Here is a 24583-nt window from a genome sequence, read left to right on the forward strand (position 1 = left end):
ATATAACTAAGCAAAAGTACTGATCAAGAAGGGAAAAGGAGAGAATTTATAAATGAAAATATAAGTTTGAAATACTCCAAGGACTCCAATATACAGTTAAGCATACCAAGAAACAATCAGACTGCAAAGCACCCAAAGGGTAAAGAAAAAGAAGAGACTGTGTACCATCTTACTATTTACATTTTTCCATTGGGATCAGGTAGAGAGAAAACACTTGCCCACACCACCCAGTCCCAAGGGTCTTCAGAAAATTTAACACTCCAAGGCTAATTCAAATTCCAAAGCATTCACACAGAAAGGTCTTCAATTTGTTAACAAAATCCATTCAACAGGTAACTTAGCCATTCATCTTCAAGGTTTGTGAAACTGGGATGACACATAGGGCACATTTCTCATTTTTATTTCAAGATTTAAAATATTCACAGATGCAGTATTATATCCATTGACATCTCCATGGAAGATGTACCAAACAAAGCAGACAGGTATTCCACAATTACAGAATTACATATTTGTGACTACGTGAATGTTTACTCCTAGAGTTTATCTGGAAAAACACCACTTAAAAAAAAAAAAAACTTTTGAGTGTTTCACTGGATTAATTTTCATAAAAAGAGAGTTGCAAAGAATTTCAGAAAAGATCCCTAAATATTAGCACTTTTAAAAATTTCAAACTTTCAAAGTACTCTTCTAACATACCCCTATCAAGAACACTTTAAACAATTAATACTCAGTTCTTTCTCCTTTCCCCTCAATAGCCAAGCCAGGATGTACACACTCTTTTTCCTTAAGTCTTTTTTTCAAACACGTTATGTAGAATAGGTTAATCATTACAGCATCTTGACTAGCTAATGAGGTAGGAGTATTCTTCAAAAGAAGTTCTTAGGCATTGATGAAGCAAAACAAAAGAGAATAATCTATTAGAGAGCTTTTTCTTTTTTAGTGGTTTTCTTTAAATAAAATGCCAAGAGTACTGGAAATTGGTGAAATGCTGCTTGTACTTTAAAAGACAAAGAGGAAAAACCCATCAGGAAAGCCCTGCTGCCAAGTACATTCAAGGGCTGGCGTTAACTAAATTCATTTCGGCATCACAAGGTAAGAAACCACTGCCTTAAAATGCCAAGCTTTCTTCTTGGAAGAAATCCTACCAAGAAGGTAAAGTTTAAGCAGACAACCAAAGTACACTATCTTTTCTTTTCCGTGTAAGTTAATTTGTCTCTTCTTTTAACCTAGTTCTCATCCTTTCCTACACACAAACAAATTGCCAATTTCTGTATATTGCATACCCAGTAATATATTTAAATGAATTTAGCAATCAACTTAAATTCTGCCAGAGAAACGCTCCTTATATGAAGGTTTTAACAACATAGTGCTAAAACGCTAGAAAATGCCTAGGTAATAGATTTCAGCACCATCTCTGTATTAGCAGATTGTTTCAAAATGCATACACTCCCTAAATTCATATAAACCTAGGAAATTTACCCATTATTCCCTCTGCATCTACACCAAAATCAAAGTTCTGTGTTCTAACTACCCTTTCTGTATATATAATAAGGAATATTTTACAAATCTTTCCAATTAATAGGACATATATATTCCCAAAAAAGAGAGGAAGTTATCAATCAAAAACGACTTATCTAAAATATGTATTTTGAACACTTTGGTACCTAATATCTGAGGAAGGCTAAAATACCAGAAGAGAGGATTTCTTTATTTCCCCAATTATGCACCTATTAGGGTTACTGCTAAAAACACTAAAAAAATCATCTAAAAATGTAAAAAAATATTTAAAACAGAGTATCTGCCAGAAGAAGAACTGATAACTATATGTGGCCTGGCAGACGGTTTTGAAATCAAGTCCTTGACAATTCTACTATATAAAATGTTTTAGACGTGATAATTAAACTTGTTATAATAGTGCAACTCTCTGATATGGCAGTAACCATTTGAGAATAGCTACCAAAAATAATTTGTCAACAAGAATTTTTTACGTCTTTAAACCTTTCCTTGTTACTATTCTATCTAAAATTGTGTCCTATCAATGCGTTCAAAGTATCATAGTTTCAAGAGAATTCCTTCCTCGTCACTGCCACCACCTTTCAGTTATAGTTCCCTTACATTCTTTTCCTAAGGCAACCATGCCCTATTTATTGCTGCAAAACTCCTGAAATCTGTGCCTCAATCTGTCTGCTTCATCGTTATGGTTCAATGAAAACCACCTTCAGAATGCCTGCTCATATTTAGCAACATTGAGTCTAGAATGCCACTGCCCAGCAGAGGAACTGCAAAAGAACTTAGTCTACTGAAGCAAAGGCTGAAAACACAAGCATACACTCTAAATGCTTTCCCCTAAAAATCGACCACAATACCTACTACGACAGTAAACTCAGTGATATCTCTGGCAATATATGATCCATACTCAATGCTATAAAATAAAATGTTAGGCCAGTAAGCTTTCATAATTTTTATTAAATCCTAGTCTAATTTAACAATATCTGATTCTATAGACATCATCCCATGGTGAACATGTTTAATAAGTGAAAGCAAATCAGACATCTAGGTCATTTTTTTCTGCAGACTAAGCAATAAGATAACAACTACACCAAACACTACATGTAATGACATACACTTACTTGCTGAGTTTTCATACAAGCCATGTTGTTTATCAAACTATATCTCCTAATGTTTAATACAGTAGAATTAGTGATTGTAGTTCTCATATAGTATTTTAATTACAAGTACCTTATCGAGATAACTAACATTTTGTCAGTTCCACTGACTTTCAAATTAGCATAGTATATTCAAGGAAAAGAGCAAAAAGTGAAATGAACACACAACATGACAAGATAAGTTATTCAAGGAAAATGAAGTAAAGAAAAAAGAGGAAAGTAAAATATTACTGGGGTGGAAAAACAAGTCTAGACATTTAGTTGGAAGGAAACAGGTCAACTATGGATTTCACAAATCAAAAGTTTATAAATTCAATGCAATACAAATTCTTTTAAATGTAAAAGCTGAGTTGAAACTAAAGGTCTATAAACTGTTACTTTTGGCCTTAAACAGTACAAATTCTTCTGATCAAAGAAGGCCACAAGAGCTAAGATCTTATTACTTGATTTTATTTTACACTAGGTGGTGGGCACAAAGCAATCCTTCTTAATAAAGCTGACAATTAGCTTCACTCAGAACATTTTTAATAATGCACATTAAAAAAAAAGGTATTCATCTTACAAATTGTTCTGCAATCCAAATATACAAGCTTGGAAAACAACATTTAGAAAACAAAAGCCAATGTAAAAAGACAGATTAAAACAACTAGAACAGTACAGGTTTTATATGGCTCTGATTTTACAGTTTTCTTACTGCATCATCAATGTCAGAAATCTGTTCCTTCAGCTGGCTCCACTGCTCAGGATTTAGAGAAATACCTAAAACAAAGTTTTAAAAATCAAAATTTGAAAATCTATTTAAGCTTTCTTAAGGATTTTCCAACTAAAATATTGTTGTATCAAAACTCCCATTTTTAATGGTACAATATTAAGAGTCAAATCTCTTACATTTGTTAATTATAGACACATGACAATTACCTGAGCAGATCAAGGTTATATCCAGTTTTACTTCCAACACTGCACCCTGCATAACTGTCTATTATACCCAGTGAGAATAAATAACGATTTGAAGATGAATCTCACAAATGCGTGCAAACTAGCAGGCTAGGTGGCCAGGCCCAGATTTGGCATGTGACACCCCATTTCTACAACCAGTTGGTTCCAAAATTTGCTCAAAATTTCCCTAGGAACTGAAGATGAATAACTCTGTGCTGAGTTCTTCCAGAGGCAGTCATTTCACTTTGGAAAAAGCCCCAGGACATGAGCCATACAGGACTTCCCAGAATGTACACACTAAGTGAGAATGCATTCTGGGGTCATGCTGTCAGGGTTCAAATCCCAGCATCACTAACTGTATAACCTTTAAAAGAATTACATTACCTCTAAGCCTCAGTTTCCTCACCAGTACACCGGTGCAATGGTACTTATAACTCAAAGGGCTGTTGTGAATGATTAAATTAGCTAATCTGAGTAAAAGCTTAGCATATCATCTGACACAATAAGTAAACATTTAAAATGTCAGCTAATGACATGTCTTTCCTATTTAAGATGTAGAAATATGAACAGGGGCTGGCCCCATGGCCTAGTGGTTAAGTTCAGCGTGCTCTCCTTCTGCAGCCTGGGTTCAGTTCCCAGGCATGGACCTACACCACCCATCAGTGGCCATGTTGTGGCAGCGACCCACATGCAAAATAGAGGGAAGACTGGCAACAGATATTAGCTCAGAGCACATCTTTGTCAGTGAAAAGAAAAATGAACAGAAAAGTACTCTGTACTTTAAAATTCCAGTGTTCTAATACTTGACACACATAAACAGAAATAAATATTGGAAGAACTCATTTATTTCATGGCTGAGAAGCCATGAAATTGAGAGGGAGGAGGATAATGCATTGGGACAACATAGAGAAAGAGCCTTAAAGCTCATCAAATTGTTTTAATAAACATTTGCAGGAACAAGGAAAGAAATCTGGCATTGGCCATAATGGAACAACTTGAATGACCTATCCAGAAGTCGCTTGAACAAGAAAACATTACAGGGTATGAAAACATATAGAGGTCAAGTTTAATAAACCCGAAAATTGCATGAAGCAGACAAGTGGTACCTTTCAAAAGAACACGCAGGCAGAGTAGAAGAAAATAAGGAGGCATTTTTTCATTAGCTAAGGATCAACCTAAAGCAGGCTAACTACCCAAATATGTGAGTTTTTATGAATACACATATATTCTCTAGCCATTTGGTGAATGAATAAAGTATGCTCTTATGACGTTGACAGGATTGGGACCGGAAGAAGCACAAATGGAAGGAGGACGAAAACTCATTTAAAGGATACCACCCTAAAGAATATCCTTCAGGAGATGAACCAAAAGGAAACACTGTAAACAGGATTTTTCATTCTTGATTTTACAACTTTCCAGATGCTGCCTACTCTACTTCAGAATTGGCGTGAATTCAAAAAAAGAAACTTATATTCAAGTAAATTAGCAGCCAACTGAAGTGATATTAGGGGCATTATTTTTTCTGGGTTTTATTCCAACAGCTATATGTAGGACATCTCATTAAAATAAACTGTCATGTCCAAAAACACTACAGAAGATAACCAACTTAATGAGGATCTTCCACCCCTTATGCACTGCCGACATTATTTCAATTTCAAATAAGGTAGGTTTACTTAGATAATTTTCAATTTAATCCCAATATTAGGACCAAATTCAGGAAATTAAATCTCACCTTTTCTTCCTGGTTTCATTTCACCTTCCGGATCCATCCAATATTCCCTAATATCAATTAGGACTTTTCCTTTAAAGTCCCGAACACTCACGTACCTCATTTTCCCAATCTGCAAAAGAAACAAAAACATAGAAAGATACTCATTTCAACAATGGTGCCTATATTTACATTCACAACTTGCTGTATGCTCACTCTACTTTTAGTCGTGAAAATAACTACTATTCTCAATATCAAAACTACACCAAAGGAAACGTCACTGTTAAAAAGAAACCTTTCTAGGGGCTGGCCCTGTGACCAAGCGGCTAAGTTCACACGCTCTGCTTTGGTGGCCCAGGGTTTCGCCAGCTCGGATCCTGGGTGCAGACATGGCACCACTCATCAAGCCATGCTGATGCAGCGTCCCACACGTCACAGTTAGAGGCACTCACAACTAGAGTGTACAACTATGTATTGGGGGTCTCTGGGGAGAAGCAGCAGCAGTATAAAAAGACGACTGGAAACATGTTCGCTCAGATGCCAATCTTTAAAAAAAGAAAAAACTTTTCTAAAAAGATGGAACTACACAAAGCACATCTCTCCTTTCCAATCATTTTTACTTTAAAAGAATCACTAGTAAAATAGTATGACCACTATGAAAAACAGTAATGGAGGTTCCTCAAAAAATTAAAAATAGAAAATATGATCCAGCAAACCCACTTCTAGGTATGTATCTAAAAGCAAATGAAAGCAGGGTCTTGAAAAGATACTTACTTGCACTCCCATGTTAACAGTAGCACTACTCACAATAGCCAAGAGATGGAAGTAACCCAAATGTCTATTGTGAGATGAATAGACAAACAAAATGTGGTATATACATACAAGGGAATATTATTCAGCCTTAAAAAAGAAGGAAATCCTGTCACATGCTACAACAGGAATGAACCTTGAGGACACTATGCTAAGTGAAATAAGCCAGTCACAAAAAGATATATACTGTATGATTTCACTTATATGAGGTGCCTACAGAAGTCAAATCCAGACACAGAAAGCAGAATGATGGTCACCAGGGGCCAGGTGAGGGGGGAAAAGTGGAGTAATTATTTAACAGTTTGGCAAACTGAAAACATTCTGGAGATCTGTTTCACACCAATGTGAACATACTTAACACTACTATGTGCTTTAAAAGGGTTAAGATGGTAAATTTTATGTTGTGTTTTTTACCAAAATAAAAATCATTAGAAAACAAAATCTTGCAGTAGGAACCACAACCGTAGGAATCCAGAGACTCAGCTAGCTACACTGGTTTAGCAACCATTCTGAATATAAGAATCCAGAGTGCTAGGCAGTAGTAACATGACAAACCTATTCCTTCTAGACATTCATTTCAAATATCTTTAACACTTCATTCGCAGCCTCAAATTGAGAACTTAAAACCATCCACAGAAAACTATTTTTCTAAAACCTTGTACTGCTGCTTAACACAAGCTATGAATTACAGGGAGAAGGAAAAGGCTTTATGCAACAAAGTGTCTGTAAGCACTTTCCAGGATGTCTCATGCTGCTGGAACGTAGTGTCTAGAACTTAAATAGACACTAGTGTTAAGAAATCACACTTTCTGCACAACCAGAGGCACTCACAACTAGAATATACAACTATGTACTGGGGGACTTTGGGGAGAAGAAAAAAAAAAGCAGAAGACTGGCAACAGATGTTAGCTCAGGTGCCAATCTTTAAAAAAAAAAAAAAAGGATCGCACTTTCTGATCAAAACTTCTAATACCTCTACCTATCTCTTTCTCATTCTAAACCTAGTCTTCAAACTTACCCACTTAAAACTAGCTACCATCTTTGTCTTTAAAACATATCACCCCTTAAAGGTTTTAGGTTTGGCCAGATTCCTTTGCCTACCACCCTGGGTCCTGTGATTATTAAATAACCCATTTTCTTGGAATACCAAGCACATCTGTAGGAGAATCAGAGCTGTGCTGGCCGACACGGTTTCATGGCCTCCATCTTGTCTACAGCCTTTCTCTTACACTGCTGTTTCTTGTCTCAGTTAGGTCTTATCCATTTCCCTTTAGTTTTCTATTCTCAAGTAAGTATCTTGTCCTGCTGGTGCGCCCCTTCCTTCCAGGGCATGCTCATGCTTCTGGAGAAAATGAAGTCCACTAGGTATGGGTGAGTGGTGCCTTCAAATCTTTCTTCTCTGTACTTACCCACATCATCAACATTCTTAACTTCTTTACCTTTTGTATCCCAGTTCTTGCATATGCAATCTCTCCCTTTCCATTGATTTCTTATCTACCATTTCCAAACATGCTCTTTCTCCTTTTTCCATAACGCATTTTCCCTAATCTCCATTTTATAACTTTCCCCATATTTCCTTCCTCCCTTTATTGCTAAATTTTGAAAGGAAAGAATTGTTGTTTCTATTAATTAAATTCCCACTGCCTACTCTAAAGTCACTAGTGATCTTACTGTCAGTTTTAATGGCTTATTTCTTAACCAATTTTCCTTGGATCCCCTAGTGCGTATCATATTGGGTTCCCAATAAACTGTTTTAATGGATGAACTAAGACTAAAATAATTATAACAGTGAAACTGTTGATAGTATTTATAATATTGACTTACTAACTCTTAAGAAACTTACAAGGATCTTAGGCGATCACAGGACTGAATTGAACATTGTTTCGTTTTGTTTTTTCAGTAAGCCCACAAGGTAGCTGAATAGACAAAATTAAAATATATTGAAAACCTACTAAAATATTGATTAGGCAAGTCAAATTAAGAGTTCATTGTGGGCTTGAGCAAGTAGAAGAGACTTTAGGTGGTGGGATCTGACCTTGAACAATGACAGGCCATTAAGTAAGTAAAAGAGAGAAGAACATGAGGACACAGGAGCAAGAAACAAAGATACATAACCGATGAGATTCAAGGGCAGGCTGAACAGATGAAGCTATACTGAAGAGGACTTGAAAAGCTAGGAAGAGAATTCTGAAGCCTTTACAGCTCCCTGGACTAAGGACAAAAAAAAATGCAGAAGCAGGAAAATACTGCTACTATCACCTTCTGCAAGGTTCCTATTTCTGAGAAATGTAAAACCTGAAAATAGTTAAAACTTTAAAATCTCACTAGAAAAAAGGTTAAAAATCAAGACTGAAAGCAAACCTATTTTTAAAAACAAACACATTACAGTCGTGGCATTTTGCCAGTCTTAAATTAGGAATAACAAATATTCAATTATTTTACGTAAAGAACATGTTATAACATAGTAAACACACAACAAACGGTTAGCTGGTTAATTTCCATCCTTGCCCTAGAAACTTCGCAGCCCAGCCCTGCCCTCTCATCCACAATTTCAACAAGGTGTGTATAAACATTTCTGTTTGCTACATACGAACATAAGAAGCATTTTCTTCCAAACATGGCTGACCATCCACATATTCAAAACTTTGTGAATTTACAATTTGAAGTCACTAATCACTTTTCAAATAACTTGTGTTTGATGTATATTAAATAAGAAATTATTCCAAGTAGAGAAAAGGTGTAGGTCAGTAAACTGACACTCTAAAATTTGGTAGTAATATTTCAAAGAACATCAGCACCAAAGAGCTATGGGGTTGGAAGGAAGGGAAAACCTGGGGACACAGACTAAACGCTGCTCTATCAAAATCTGAGTCTCCTGTTACAACCTAAAACTTACTGTGCAAAACTGTATATTACCCCTCAACATATCAGTGTTCATTTTAGCATTAAAAGTTTTAATGCAAATCTCCAAATAAAGATGGGCCCTAGAGAAAAATACACCAAGTTTATCCCATGACTTTTCATTCTCCCGTCCCAAAGCAGCAAAACCACAGCATTATGTGCATTCATTCCAGAGTTTAAGCAACTGCAGCATCAGAAGAAGGAGAGTTAGAAGGATGCTTTGCCCCTAAGATCAGGCAAAGATGTCTGCTCTCATCACTTTTTTCAATATTATACTGGAAAAACTAGCAATAAGGCAAGAAAAAGAATTAAAAGGATGATGTAAAACAAAAGGATGATGTAAAACAACAGACAAAATCATCATCCATGTAGAAAGTTCTAAGAAGTCTTGAAAAAATACATTACGACAAGGCCAGCCCCTTGACCTAGAAGTTAAGTTTGGCACGCTCTGCTTCGGCAGCCCAGGTTCAGTTCCCAGGTATGGACCTACACCACTCATCCAGCAGCTGTGCTGTGGAGGCATCCCACATACAAAATAGAGGAACACTGGCACAGATGTTAGCACAGGGCTAATCTTCCTCAGGGAAAAAAACAGTACCAGTTTTATCCCTGATTTGATTTGAATCATCAAATCAACTAAGGTGATATTACTGACCCTTTGTGTCCACCTTTGAAGAAAAAGGGATCAAAGTCCCCCGCCTGAATCATTCTGACCTTTTAAGACAGACACGAGATAGTTCTCCAGGCTATCTTAATAGCACATAGGTCCTATCTCAGGTAGGTTATATCCCTATGGAACCAAGTTCTTAAAATTCAGAGCTGAAGGAACCACACAAAAGGCAAGCACTGAGTAGTTACTTCCCTTCTAGTTAGGATTCTGCCCAAATTATCTTACAGTTTAAACCATTAGTGTAGTGGCTCTCCTGAGGTACAATTCTCTTCAAATATTACATTTATTAGAGAGCTCCTACTGTTTGATATATGTTGCTTTACCAGAAACAAAGATCATTTCCTCTAGTTCTATTCTCAAGAGATGAGTATATAGTTTAAGGAAAAAAAAAAAATCCTGTCTTATAGCTACGAATCAATACCCAAACAATTCTAACTTAGATTTTAGTTCTATTTGTTTTTGGCGAAGTATACCTGATAATCTGAGTCCTGAAAGATTCTAGCAATGTCTAAAAGAGTTCCACTCTGTGGGAGCTGTCTTCGAGCCACTTTCTTGGTAAATGAAAAATACAGAAAACATATAGCCCTATTAAAAAAAAAACTTCACAAAACAATGAAAGTAACTGATTTTTCTTTCAAAAACCCAAACCTTCACCCATCTTTCTAATAAAATTATCAAACCACTACTACAAAGAAAAATGAAGTCCTCATTTTATATTATGAAACAAATATACTTTAATGTGCTCTTAAGCCGGTAAAAGTTCAGTATTACCACCAAAATATTTTTCTATAGGCAAAATACCATTTCAAGGAAAAAGCTATGATGGCAACAAAATTAAATACTGTATTAGCTCTTACAACACATACACTATTAGGACTGTGAAGAGTCACTTTGAAAATAAGGCCTATGTTCCTCCGAGAGGCACTTTCAAAAGGGTAAAGAGTCTACCAGCCTTATGAGGCTTGGGAACCTTTCTAAATGAAGGTTTAAGAACTGAACTCATTTTCTTTTTTTTTTAAGATTTTATTTTTCCTTTTTCCCCCAAAGCCCCCTGGTACAAAGTTGTGTATTTTTAGTTGTGGGTCCTTCTAGTTGTGGCATGTGGGATGCCGCCTCAGCACGGCTTGATGAGCAGTGCCATGTCCGCGCCCAGGACTCAAACCAGTGAAACCCTGGGCCACCAAAGCAGAGTGCGCAAACTTAACCACTCAGCCACGGGACCGGCCTCAGAACTCATTTTTTTTGGTAAGAGAAAAACCCCTAAAAATAGATCCGGTCTTCCCAAAACTGCTCCAACAGAATAAAATCTCTAAACGTGAGTCCTGGTTTCTTTATCTAAAAATCAGGGGCAGAATGGGCAAGATAAAATCCATGAAATAGGCCACAGATGCTCTATTGTTATACAAGTAAAGGGAGGCATTGGGTGAAACAGAATTGATCAGAAAAAGGCCCAAGATAGTTGCCAAGCAAATACTTCCAAGTTTTTAGCTTTATTGCAAATATTATGTTAAAATATTTCAAGGCAGCCCTTCATTCTACACAAGAGGAAAGTCTACAAAAGTAAGGATATTCTCTTGCAGATTTTACATTTCATTCTACCCCTTAAAATGGGTTCCCAATGCACTTTAATATAACAAACTCCTAAAAATGTCCTCCCCATAAGCAGGCCCTGCACTCTCCTGGACCCACTATCTACACTCTGAATCAGTTTCTAGGTTCCAGCCACAAGGGCTTATAATCTCTGCACAATCCAAGCTCTTTCCCACTTCAAAGTATTTGCACAATACTCTCTATTACTATGAAAATGCTTCCTTCTCCCCTACACTTCGCAGGACTGGCTCCTCCTTTATGTCTTAAGCTTCAGATGCCACTTCCTTAGAGAGAGACTGACGGTGCACCCTCTCTCTCATAATAACCTGTCCTATTACTTCTCAGCACTTACAACTTGAATTACATATATGTTTACCTGTATAATTTTTATCCCCATAAATTCCAAGAAACCACAGATCACACCTCTTAGTTCTTCACTGCATATCCAGAACTTAGCAAAGCCTGAATAAATACAATAAGCATTCAACTTACCACCCATTCAAACAAATGAGGGCCCTTTCACAATTCTTTCTTACATACAGTGACTTACGTTCTCTATCAAATTAACCTAGTGTGCTCCCAGTTGCTCAAGCTATACCAAAGTCACAGGACTAAAACTCATAACTAAATAATTCATCTGTATTTTATCTACTTTTTTTACATATTTTTAAATTAAAAAAGTATATATTTAAGGTGTATATTTTATATACATATTCATAGTGAAATGATTACTCAAGCTAATGAACATTATCTCCTCAGTTACCATTTTTTGTGTGATCAGTGCACCTGAAATCTACTCAGCATATTTCCAGTGTTCAATATAGTATTACTAGGACAGTCATCACGTGTCTATTTTCTTTATCCAGACATACAATAAGGCAAAAGTGAATAAAAATATCCAACTTCTATTTTCCCATTCTCGTCCTAATCCTGGCACTGGGTTTTAAGGCCATCAGTAGGTTTAAAATATATATATGCTAGCCTCACTTTCTAGTCAAATAAAGGCTTGCAGTCTCATTCTGTCCAACATTTTACCTTCAGCTGATACTTATGCCTCCTTCTCGAAACACTTATCCTTTTCTATCTCGCATGACTGTACTCTTCTATTTTCGTTCACATTCTCTGACCTATGTCCTCTTTTTCCTTCCTTCCTGCATGTCCTCCGTAACCTCTGCTCCCTCTGACTTACACTACTTCAATGGAAGGCCTCAGTCAACCATGCCAATGATCCCATGAGAACATTTCCCAACCAAGCCCTCCAAGTGCTACAGTACAGATGACTCTTTTTATCAAATTTATAATCAGGTCCAAAAGGCCAAGCTTAACGATCTTTGCCATTAAAACTAATTTCTTTTCCTTATTTCTATCAATGAAACCTTGATTTCTATGGTCTCTCTTAAAACCAGCCTTCGCTGACTGCTTCATTCCTCTAGCCCATTCTTCCTCACCAGTAATTTAAAATCCTATTTCTTCTTTGGTAAAAACCATCTAAGCTTTCATCACCTCACATACAGACTGAGGGCTACAACTGCCTAGGAGATCTCACCTACATCCATTTATCCCCACTGCCTCTCCCCACAAATCCTTCTTGTACAATGACACCAACGACAAGTCTCCCAAAAACAAGGTAAGAAACACAAGAAAAGCAGCTATACTAGTCCTCTGCAAGTGATCTCATCAAATCCCTCCAATGAACTTCTCTCGTTTTACCTTGCCCTCCAACCTTATTCCCCATTACACAGAAACAGAGGGCCTCCTTTAGTAAACCCACCAGCCTTTTCAGTTCTTATCAAGCCAAAACTAGGCAAATCATATTGCTGCTTCCCCTCCAATAATATCCTATCCATACTTCACAGCCCAATACAAACCTACTTCCTCCAAACTGCTTTCTAAATGTGCAATTCTCGATCTTTTTGGATGTAACTTTTAAGTTCATTTTTAAATATAGCAAAACTACAGACTTCTAGACTTTAACAACAATCTAGCATCAAATAAATTACTCTCACTTCTACTAACTTGTTCTTATATTTCAATGAATATCCTTATTCAAGAGGATTAAAACATACATGAAAGATTATTATGTATTACCAGATTAAGGCATGCTTGTAACATTCTTCAGATCAAGCCAGGTAATGGCTCTTCCGGACCTAAGGATACAGCCAACTTTACCTGAAACATGTTGTCATCTCTGCTGCTGCTGCTCTGCTTGGACGATGACAGGGCTCTTGAAGTTTCACCAGTCTTTTGCTTCTTTACAGGTTTTTCTGGAGCAACTTGCTTTTTCCTCTTTAACTTGAAAGAAAAAGAAGACTATGGCTAAAATTTGCACACATGAGAATAAACCATATCTCAGGTTCAAAAGATTCCACTACTTTTTAAGACTTAAAGGATCAAAAGACTACATTTACTAACCAAAAGTCATAAATATATACATAAACAAGTTTCACCTGACAATAGTACTATGAAACTAACCTAACATTGACATCTAATACACTGTTTTCAAACTGTTCTCAGCAGTCCAAAAGACGCTTCAGGCATTAGATTGGTATTAACCAGAGAAACAATTATTTTATAGACCAGCATTCCACGTAAGGTTTCTTTGGGCCAAAAAACAAGATTGGGGGGCCTGCTGTTGTTGAACAAACTTTTAAAAACCATAGATCTACTAAAGCTAGTTACTTATTTTTCAGACACGAGATATACTACTTAAGAAGAATACAACCAACTTACTCCATTTCTAGGATATGATTATTTATTTATGTCCTGCCTATTCCAAAAGAGACTTAAATCAGCTTAGGGAAGTTATGAGTAGGCAAAGCTAAGAAAGCTATTTTGCACTAGGCAGTAGACATCAACAACTCAAGAATTTGCTCATCACAAAAAAATCAGAGAGATCGACAGCAGTGTGTTAGACTAGCATTCAAAACCAAAACAACGTATGAAGAGCAGCACTACTGTCAAAGCTTTATTATACAGCCTACTTCTCATGAAAACCAGCAGAGTACCCAACCCAAACAGTAGAGGGCAGTCGTGCTCCTTAGTGGAAAGTGTAAATAAATATTTCAATGTTTTACTAAATTAGATGCAGCTAGGTAGAACATAATGTATACCAACAAAAATTGGCTGTATTTAATCCAAGTGCTTACAGGATAAATAGTACTATGGGGGACAACTAGCAAAATTAACTCATTTCAATAAGCAGAAAGCAATTATTCTTTACATCAGGGTCTGGATATTCCCTACGGACTGGTGCACACCTGGCACATAAAAGCTCAATAAAGGGGCCAGCCCAGTGGCATAGTGGTTAAGTTCGCACACTCCACTTCAGTAGCCTGGGGTTTGTGGGTTTAGATCCTGGGTGCACACTTACACACCACTCATCAAGCCATGCTGTGGCGGTGTCCCACATTCAAAATAGAGGAAGACTGGCCCAGATGCTAGCTCAGGGACAATCTTCCTCAAGCAAAAAGAGGAAGATTGGCAACAGATGTTAGCTCAGGGCCAATCTTCCTCACCAAAAGAAAAAATAAATAAATAAATAAATAATTTATTAACATATTCAAATACCATACCAGTTGCAAAGAAAAAAAATTAAGAGATTTTTCTTCTCAAGTATAGCTATGTATGCTCTTTAAAGCCTTATTTCAACCTTTCAGGTGGTATTACATTCTGTATTTCCCTATAATGGGCCATCTTCTCCAAGATTCTCTCATAAGCTCTGTTTTCTTTTAACTAACACCACTAACTAAGTTCAGAGACCCAACTACGTAAGGTTCTAGGATATGAAGGATAAGCCAGTTCTCCATGGAAGGAAGCCCTGGCTACAGCGTGAGATGCACAGTTAAGTGGAATGCACCACTTACAGTGCACTTGTCATCCAATGCAGAAAAAGCCTAGACTGTCAAAATGGGGAATTTCATGTTAGCTTTGCTAGGTATTGATTTAACTAAAAGGAGGGGACCAGAGTAAGTAACAGTCTAACTTAAAATGTACCAAGCTTATATTTTAACTAATTCTTGTGGGTTAGAGAAACACCAACAGCTAAGAAGGCTGTCAAAATTCATACCTACATTCAAGGAGTTCAAAATTTAGCCCAACTACTACAAACACCACCTAAAGATTAGGCAGATTTCTAAATAATGGCAAATAGTGGCTTTGGCCTAATTCTACTGCTATTCCCCTAGGGTCCAAGGCAGTGGTTCTGAAGCTTTAGGGTTCCTGAAAGTCCTCAACATAAGACTTGTTGAAGTCTGAAGACTTGCTCAAGTCTGATTTAGGGGCTAAGAGGGTGCACATACAACAAGCATCCCAGGCACTTCTAGTCAAGTGGTCCAGGGGCCATCTGCGCTTTCAGAAGCCATCTAGGCTCTCATTTAAAGATTCTGATATGCCTTTTACTGTCCTTCAGAACTGGATGGGGCAATACTACTGAATTATCACAAGAATGACCTGGTGCACTAATAGTCACCTTTTTGTCAACTTCACTGTCAGAATCGCTGCCAGAAGAGCTTGAAGAAACAAGTTCCTTTGATTTAGGCATTCTGTAAGAAAAATACATTATGTAAATAATTTACGAACAGCTCTATTACCTTCAACTTAACTCTGCCCCAAGCAAAAATGCAACAAGTTCCATGGCTCATTCTACCATGTTGTGGTACTGGAGCTGCTACACTGAGCTCAATGCTGGAAGTTACACTCTCACTCTATGCTCTTCCAAGTTGAAAATAACGAGCAGAATGATATGTTCCGAACCCAGAAAAGAGAAAGAACTAAATGTCATACACATCTCACACTCCTACACCTCTATCTTTCTGGAAGCCAATGGGTATCTTTATACTTCATTTTAGTGGGGTTAGATAGTTATGGGTAGGGTAGACTGCAAGGCAACTGACAGCAATCACTGTTAAAACCAGGAAAAACATGAATAATTCTACTCAGTACAGCTTTCCAGTTCTCACTGACGAGACTTAATCTACAATTATTCACTGCAGAACTGTTCCCAACATTCACACAACATGGGGAACAGTTGTACTACACAGATGTTGACAGCAAATTAACTTTGTCATTATAATCCTATTTTCTCATATTTTATACACGTTAATTTTATTTGGCTTTTGGGCCATGCCGTCGAACTAAAGCACAGTTCAGAAAATTATACATAATTCACAATTCATTACATTTTACACTGATTTTCTACTCTGGAATGATTAAAATTTAAAGAATCTGCTTATAGGAGCAGGAAACCCTTTCCTCAAATTCCTACCCTGACCCTAGTTCCTCAGCTCCCCCGAGACACAGAGGTACAGGCGGAGTACCTAGATTTCAAGTGGATGTTTACTGAGTGCCTGAGGGCGAGGCAGACAGCCTGGTGCCCCCATGTTTGCAGAGATTTAAAAAAAAAAAAAATAGGTCTAAATCCCAAATTTCAAGGAATTCCAACGCACGCTGTAACCTCTTCTTAAGGCACTTAGAATAAACACCAAGTGGTGAAATGCTTATTATCAAAGTGTCTTTTGCTCTTTCCATCTCGATCGCAGAACCTGAGTCCTATTAATTTTTGTATGCCCTAAAGGGCCAGATATAAACAAGGCACACACTGTAACCGTTTGTTGGATAAAGGAAAAAGACTTCATTTTCTCCTAAATAAAGGGAAAAAAAGACTTCATTTTCTCCTCAAAAAATCTAGCTCTCCAGACTAAACCTGCACTAGCACTGGCATTCAATGTGTTCCACAGTAAGAGGTCAAGGTAAAATAAGTGGGCCACCCCGATCCCAGCCACGAAATTCAAAAAGCTCAAACCATGCCCAACCCAGCCATGTTAATTTTAACTGGTAATTTCCTGATAATGAGAACAGTAAACTGGAAAGGGAGCAGCAACTTGGTAACCACGTTTTATACATTATTCCTGTTACCGCTCCTTTTTACCACTTTATCTCCAAAATCATTTTGTTTTTTATGCTGACTGCTAACAATGCCCAGAAACACTGAAAGGGACTTAAAGTGGACATAACCTACTCTTCACTTTGAAACCGTTGAGCATGACGAGACCGTCTGTTAACAAAAGGTGGCTGGGGGCCTAAGACCATTTCGAAGAACCACCTCATATTTAATCCAAATAAGTCCATTCAACCAGAACACAAGGTAATGGTAACTAAGGCCAACCTCTTTGAACTTACGGCAAAACATATTTCTACTTTGACTTAACCAGCCTCTACTGTTCAAAAATAGGTAGGCTCGTAATTCAGGAAAATGATACTAAAAGCGCTAGTGCTACCCACAAAACGCAACCAGAAAAGCGAATCTTCGGTCTTTGATGGTGGCGTGGGGGAGGGAGGATCAGGGAGGACGAGGTGAAAATAACTAGGACTAAGGGACACGCATTCGGTACGACGGTGATAAGCAGGCAGGCGGGGGGCAAGGGGTCGCGCGGGCCAGGAAGCTGCCGGAACCCCCGGGCTGGCAACGGCTGGGCGGGGGCACAGGTTGGTCGGAGGGGGCGTGGGAGGCGGCGAAGTGCGGAGGCGAGCGAGTGGGAAGAGGAGGGACTTGCACCGAGCGCCATTTTCTTCTCTCGAAGCCTTCCCTCCCCCCAGCACACCAGCCGCATCCGCCAGCGCTCGCCACCGCTCCCCTACCCCCCCCCACCCCCCAGCCATCCAGGAACCGGACCCGCTTTCCGCCGCCGCCAGAGCGCCGCGCACGCTGGGGACGAGAGGGGCCCCCCGCGAGGCCTCGGGGAATGAACCGGCCCGCACGCGCCCCCACCGGCCCGGGCCGCCGCTGCATTGTCCCGGGGGCGCCTCGCTGCCCCCACCACCACCACCGCCGCGGCTCCTCGCCCCCTCCCGGCCGCGCCCCGCCGGCCAGGGCCCCCGCGCCCGCTGCCCAGGGGGCGGGCTGCTGGCGCGGAGGGCCCTGCGGCGCGTGAGCCACGGGTTCGGGGCCGGCGGAGGGGATCTGGGGAGGCCGAGGCGGGGCGGGGGAAGGTCGGGTAACGCCGCCATTACCCGCGGCCCTCCGTCGCCGACGAGGGACGGAGGGCCGCGGGCGGCTCGCGGCCGCGCGGGAGGGTGGGGGTCGGCCGAGTGGGGGTCGGGGTGGGGGCGGGGTCCCGCACACTCACGCTCCGCCGCTGCAGCCCAACAGCCTCCGGCTCGCACGCTCGCGACTGACAGAGAACCGGAAGTGACGGCAGCCAAGAGACGCCGGCCCCGCCCCGCGGGGACTGTGGCACGTGACAGGGCGTGGCCTCCCCGCGGAAACCAACACCGAGACCCTTTCCAGGGCTTTAAAGGGGCCGCCGTTCGTTTTGAGTGGGTGACGCGAAAGTGAGATGCCCCAAAGATTGGGTTTGACCTGTGAGTGGATAAGGGAGCGAATAAAACGTGAATAACAAGCACTAAGCTATGCACTTGTTCAATAAATGTTTCTTGTATTAAAATGATGCATCCATACTAAAAATATCGACGCTTCTGGCCCATTTTCCCAGAAATGATCTTTCCCCTTCCTTCTCAGTATTTGACTCTGGCTGGTAAAATCCAGAGGAAAGAAGCCAAGATCACAGCGTTTAATTCAGGAAAGTGCAAGAAATCTTTGCAGAAGTCCCTGGGCACACACACTGTTATCCCTAAACTGAAGTCCTGGAGGTTTAAGGTTGTTCACAGAAGGCAAGAGAAAGCCACACTATGAGCAGGAATATAGCTGATAGATTAGTTGAATACACATTTAATGAATGCCTACTATAGCCAAGAATATATGTAAGGTTATATTTATCCAACAAACACTTCTCAAGCACCCACTATGTGCCAGGCACTGCACAAGGCGCGTTACATATATTCCTCATCCTAACGAGCACTTTCCAAAATAGGAATGATTGTTCTCCCCACTTATAGATGAGGAAACCAAGGGTCAACAAGGTTAAATCGGTTGCCGGTGGTTATACAGGCAGTGAGTCAGGATTCAAACCCTGCGCTGACTCACGCTGCATACTGAGGGAGAATGCAAAAGTGCTAACACGCTCCTACTTTATGCAGTGTCAGGCTAGATGACTACTTCTAAAAAATGAAACACTAACTGTGTAATTCCTTTTATATGACGTTCCAATAAAGGCAAAAATAATCTATGGGGATCTAGGTCAGGTTACCCTTGGGGGATGTCACTTGGGAGCCAGGATGAAGGAACTTGCTGGGATGCTGAAAATATCTTGGTCTGGGTGGTGATTACACAGGTGTATAGAGACGTAAAATTTCATTTGATATTTGTGCACTTTACGGTAGTAAATAAGATACACTTCAGTAAGAAAGTTGAAAAAGTAAAAAATAAAAATATTTAAATTAAATTATGAAGAGCTGAAATGTACTCAATAACCGCTGGTCCAGCTTGGTAGCTCGGTAGCCTGGAGTTTGCACACCCAATGACAGTTAGGGAAGCTCCCCCATGGACACTATGACCAATGGACAAAAGTTCCTCTGGGGCCAATGGTGCCCTGGGGCATTGGGGGCCAGGCGTGAGGGGCTGGTTGAACTGAGCTAATATACTTGGGTAATGAGAGGATCACTGGGCTGCCTGTGACCTGGGAGCCACAATGACGTGGTTCTTCCTCGAAAGCTGGGTGCTGGCTGAGGAGGGACAGAATTCAGAGCATGATTGGAGTCATTTGACTCACAACCTTCCCTCTCTCTCCTCCAAGAAAGAGCTGCAACTCTCTTTACTCAAGTGCAGGAAACTGCCCAAAAGTCCTTTCCCAGTTTATGCAATTTTTCAGTAAACCCGTATCGAACACCTACTGTATACCAGCGCTGCTCTAAGTGCTGGGAATTCAGGAATGAACAAGACTGACAAGGTCACCATAAACTCGTGGAACAGACTATAAACGAGTAAGGAAGTAAATAGAGATGGTAACTTCAGGTAAGTGCTATAAAAAAAATAAAAGAAAAACAGGATGACGCCGTAGAGAGTGTTGGGGTGAGGTTAATTTAGACATGAGAGGGAAGAAATGGAAATATTTGGGCAAGGACCAGAATGAAAAGAGATAGCTAGACCAAAATTTTTTTCCTGGGGGTTCCCAGCAGAGTAAGGAGCAAGTGCAAAGGCCCTAAGATCCAGCTGAGTCTGAAGAACAGAAAGTTCTCTTGATGTGGAACCCCATTGTGTGTTCTCTTGTGTGGACCCACACAGTAGCTCCCCAGCCTCAAAGCTGGGGCTGCCCAAGTCCTAGGAAGTGCTGGCTCTGCACAGCTGCAAGACGCCAGTTCTGGCCTCATTCCCAAGATCCACGATGGCACCACTGCCTCTTCCTCCTCACTTATCACTACTATTAGTCAGCGCCAAAGAATCCCACAGCTTCCTTCCAACGGTGTCTGTGCCAGAGAAATGGAGTTGTGTTACAAGGAGATTTGGTTTTTGAGATATTGCTATACATCAAATAGTACAAGGCTATATATGATCTATATAGTTGTCCAATGAAAGCTACAACCACAAATCTCATAAAATTCCACAGAGATCTGAGCCTCTAGATTGGAATAGACTGGGAACGCTTCAAATAGGAAGACAGCCTAAGCTTCACCTATCAAGATGAGAGAGAACATTTAGGGTAGGAGAAGAAGACCCTGAGCTAGGTAGGACCACAAAATGGGTAAGGCATAGTGAGAGACTGTGAGTAATTGATCCTATCTGAGCAGAGTTGGCATAGAGGAAGAATGGAAGATTCATCTGGAAAATAGGGTGAAGCCAGATGGTAAAGTATCCTAAATGAGGTCCAAGGAGTTTGGATATTATCTCATGTGAAAAAGAAGAGAGTGAGCTGTGAAAGGTGTTTGAGCAGGGCAGTGAAATGTTTTAGGAATGTCTGGGGTGATGTGAAGATTGGGTTGAAGAAAGAAGAAGAGCTGGAAGCTGGGAAGACTGTCGAGGAAGTTGCTCTAATTGCCAAGGTAGAAGCGATAAATTCCCAGAATATCAAAGTGACTGCCATTCAGACTTGGCCCCCACTGAGCTCTCTGTGCACGTGTCTGGGTCCAACAGAGGGAGCACTAAGAGTAATAAGGATAGGGAAGATCTGTTCTTCTAAACTCAAACCCACTGGGTCCAAGCAACACTGCTTTGAGACCCATTTGCCCACATTGAATGCAGAGAAGAGAGAGCCAACCTTCCTTCTTTGCCATTGATTATGGCAGAGCTGTGGAATTATGTGGGCTCCAGGCAGCCACCAAGAATAAACTCCTAGACCTCAACAAGCAGCAAGAGAGGGCACCTCCCCAGGAGGCAGAGGAGGCCGTGGAGCCCAGCAGAGCAACACTTGGTAATAAGAGTTGCTCAGTGGTGATCACCAGGCTCTGGGTCAATGTCGTTCCCTGCAGTGGGAGATCCAAGAAGTACATCCTCACGGCCACCACAGCAGAAAACATACAAGGTGCAGAATCCTGAAGTATGGAGAGGGACAGCAGGTGGAGGAATGGTCGGGGATTTGACAAAGTACAAGACAGCATCCTGTAAAAGCTCAAAATTGCAGGCCTGAGGTGCCATAGATGGCTGGGGGGCAGAGGGTGAAAAAAAGGGGGAATGGTTGGGTCTACATATGCAGCAATTAGATCTGTGGTTCCCAGCCACGCCACCCTCATAGAAGAAGGAAGCTCTATCTTCTTTGGAAAAGTTGGAGAGGAATGGTATGTGTGAAGGGCTTGAGGGGCAAAGCGAATCCAGGAGACCAAGGCAATGTCTGAGCAGTAATGTGAAACCATCCCTCCTCAGGCCCTTTCCCCTTCTAGCACAACTTGACTTTTAAAAAATTATATGCAAACAAAAATACAAATTAATTCCTTTAAAAATTTTTGTGAAACTCTGAATCATAATGAAATAAAAGCAGCCATGAAAATAAACACTGACAGGGTGCACTGTCTTGGGATCCCAAACATCTCAACAGCTCTCTCTCATGCACACCTATCTAAGGAAACTGTAAGAGAGGCAAAAGCTTACCTCCACTGTCTTAGGGTCTTCAGCTGAGCCTGAGAATTGTATTGACACAATACAGATAAACAGGAGAAAAGCATACACATTTATTTAACATGCTTTACATGTCAAGGAAGGCTTCAAAAGGAAAGGAAGACCCCAAAAAAGTGGCAAAATCTAAATGCTTTTATAGTAGATTGAACTAAAGGTAATTATGAAAAAGTAACTAAGTTATGTGGGGAGGCTAAAGGAAGATGAGAGTTATTTGAACAGGGTCTGTTTGTACAGAATTCTCTCAGTCTCAACTTCCCCTCTTGATGATAAGAGGATAAGATCCTTCTGGTGTGGGAAAGACATCTTCCAGATGGGGGTTTTAACCCCGCTTTTAGAAAGAAAAAGGGGAGTGTCAGAGTATCCTTCTTGCACCTGCTGGGTTTTTTTAAGTGGCTTTAGCTGAAAATAATTCTGATGTCCATTTTGAGGCATATTTTGGAGTGACACATTCTGGTTTCCCTCAAAATCATGCTCAACATTCAAGGTAAACCAAGCACACATAAATGGATAGAGCATCTTCTGCATCTCCATCCCTTCCCCCTTGAACAAAAGCTTTCATTCAATTTCTGTGCCCCTGAGGGAACTTGGATGTGTGCCTGGGTCAGGTTTAGGCTTCTAGGTTTCAATTCTCTGAGCCCCAGGAGGTAGAGAACCGTTAAGGAAGTATGAATTTTTAGAAGCAAGGAGATGAAATGCTTTGCATGCAAATTTAGTTGGCTCAATGTTCTCCGTTTGTGATACTTTGTGAAACTATTAGCACATCCTTGATGGTACGTGATGTCCATTTTTAAAAATTAAATATAATTCGAAAAATAAAAATAATTGTTTACGCTTGGGTGAAAGGGAGGAAAATTTGTATTTAAAGCAAAGTAGACTGCAGTTGCTTTCAAATAATAGGAGGGATGTGTAATTGGCATGCATTTGAACAGGATGGGGTGGGAAATTGCTTCTTTTATAGGAAAATTCCTAGACGGAATCTTTGGATGTGAAAGGACCCCACCCCCTGCTCCAGGCCTCGGTCTGGAAGAAGCAGAGGATACAAAATGGAAGCTAAGGAACTGAACTGAATTTGGAGTATGTGTGGATAGACCAGAAACGGTTGTGGTTTGGGGAGCAGGAGGGAGAAGAGAAGGAGTGAGAGAAACAGCTCAGAAACTGTGAAAGACCAGAGCTTGAGGAAGAGACATCTAGTGGGAAATTCCTGGAGGCCTGGAGGCTTTGGGAGACTTTTAAGTGGTTCCTAGCCATGCATTGTGCTGTTAACACCCTCCATTACTCATTTCTTCCAAAACTTCAGGAAAAGACTTCTTCAAGCAGCAGGATATTATTTGGAGATGTTATGCAATGCGACTCCTGTTCCAACACTTCCTAATTTCTGCCTCTTACCTCTTCTCCCTCCCCATTGTTTCAGCTACAGCATTCCACGAGGAGAAGGATGTTAGAGCAGAGCAAATGGGTCACCTCCTTGGATTTTGACTTTTAAAATCTTAGGATTCCAGGCATAAGTTATGGATTTAAAATAGTATCTAATTAGTCACTTCCAGTCCTTTCTGGCCCTACCCCACCCCGCTGGAGATATTCTCCAGACTGGGGACAGGGAGAGTCAGAGAGCAATGAGATAAGACTTCTCATCAGCGTCTTTGAGAAGTAGCTCTGCTGCCTGTCCCCAGATCAGCTCTGAGGGAAGTTCCCCGGAGAGTTTGGGATCTGAGAGCAAAGCAAACCAGTGCCTTGCTTTCTAGGTAAGCAAGCTCCAGGAGGTCCTCTGCACCCCACATGGTGTGGGTAAAGATGTTTGGGTGGCATATCAAGGATGGCAGGGCTCAGGCAGCCTTGCTGAATCCCAGGACTCCCCAAGGTGCTTCAGAACTCAGCAGAATGTCTTCCTCACTGGTCAAGAGTAGCACAGATGTGGCACCGACAGCCAGCAGATCTGAAGAGGGCTTGAAGTCAGAGCCAGGAGAGCTCACCAGCCATGATCTGCATTGAGTGGAAAGAACAAAGGACATCTCAACAAATACCAGTGTGAGGAAGTAAGAAGGACAAGAACCAGACAAGATGAACTCTTAAGCGAGGACCGGCATGGACAGATCAGAGAAACTGGGCTAGACCCCACCACTACCCTCAGTGCTCTGACACCATGTTAGCTCACCCCACCCCTGCCCAGAATTTAGAAAGGGAGAAAGGGGGGAGGGGAGAAAGCATGAGTTTAACCTGAAATTGGCTAAGATGTAGTTTCTGCCACTAAATGGAATGGTGATCATTAAACGCAATCTTAGGAAAATCAAGAAAGCCACTTT

General features: G+C 40.5%; 1 protein-coding gene across 4 annotated transcripts; it reads right to left on the reverse strand.

The window, feature by feature from the left end:
* Positions 1–384: 384 nt before the first annotated feature.
* On the reverse strand, positions 385–18543 carry SUB1 (SUB1 regulator of transcription). 4 transcript variants are annotated; one of them, XM_070587079.1, is made up of 5 exons: positions 18406–18543; positions 15750–15822; positions 13451–13573; positions 5335–5443; positions 385–3425 (listed from the first exon to the last, which is right to left on the reverse strand). In XM_070587079.1, exons 2-5 carry the CDS (start codon positions 15819–15821, stop codon positions 3346–3348), a joined length of 384 nt encoding a protein of 127 aa, XP_070443180.1. In that variant the 5' UTR covers position 15822; positions 18406–18543; the 3' UTR covers positions 385–3345. The 4 variants fall into 4 exon arrangements, with proteins under 4 accessions (XP_070443180.1, XP_070443181.1, XP_070443178.1 ...); XM_070587080.1 differs by having other exon boundaries at positions 18290–18446; XM_070587077.1 differs by lacking the exon at positions 18406–18543 and adding an exon at positions 17952–18325.
* Positions 18544–24583: the final 6040 nt, after the last annotated feature.

The sequence above is a fragment of the Equus przewalskii genome, chromosome 20, assembly GCF_037783145.1.
Source record: "Equus przewalskii isolate Varuska chromosome 20, EquPr2, whole genome shotgun sequence".
In the NCBI taxonomy this organism is placed as follows: domain Eukaryota; kingdom Metazoa; phylum Chordata; class Mammalia; order Perissodactyla; family Equidae; genus Equus; species Equus przewalskii.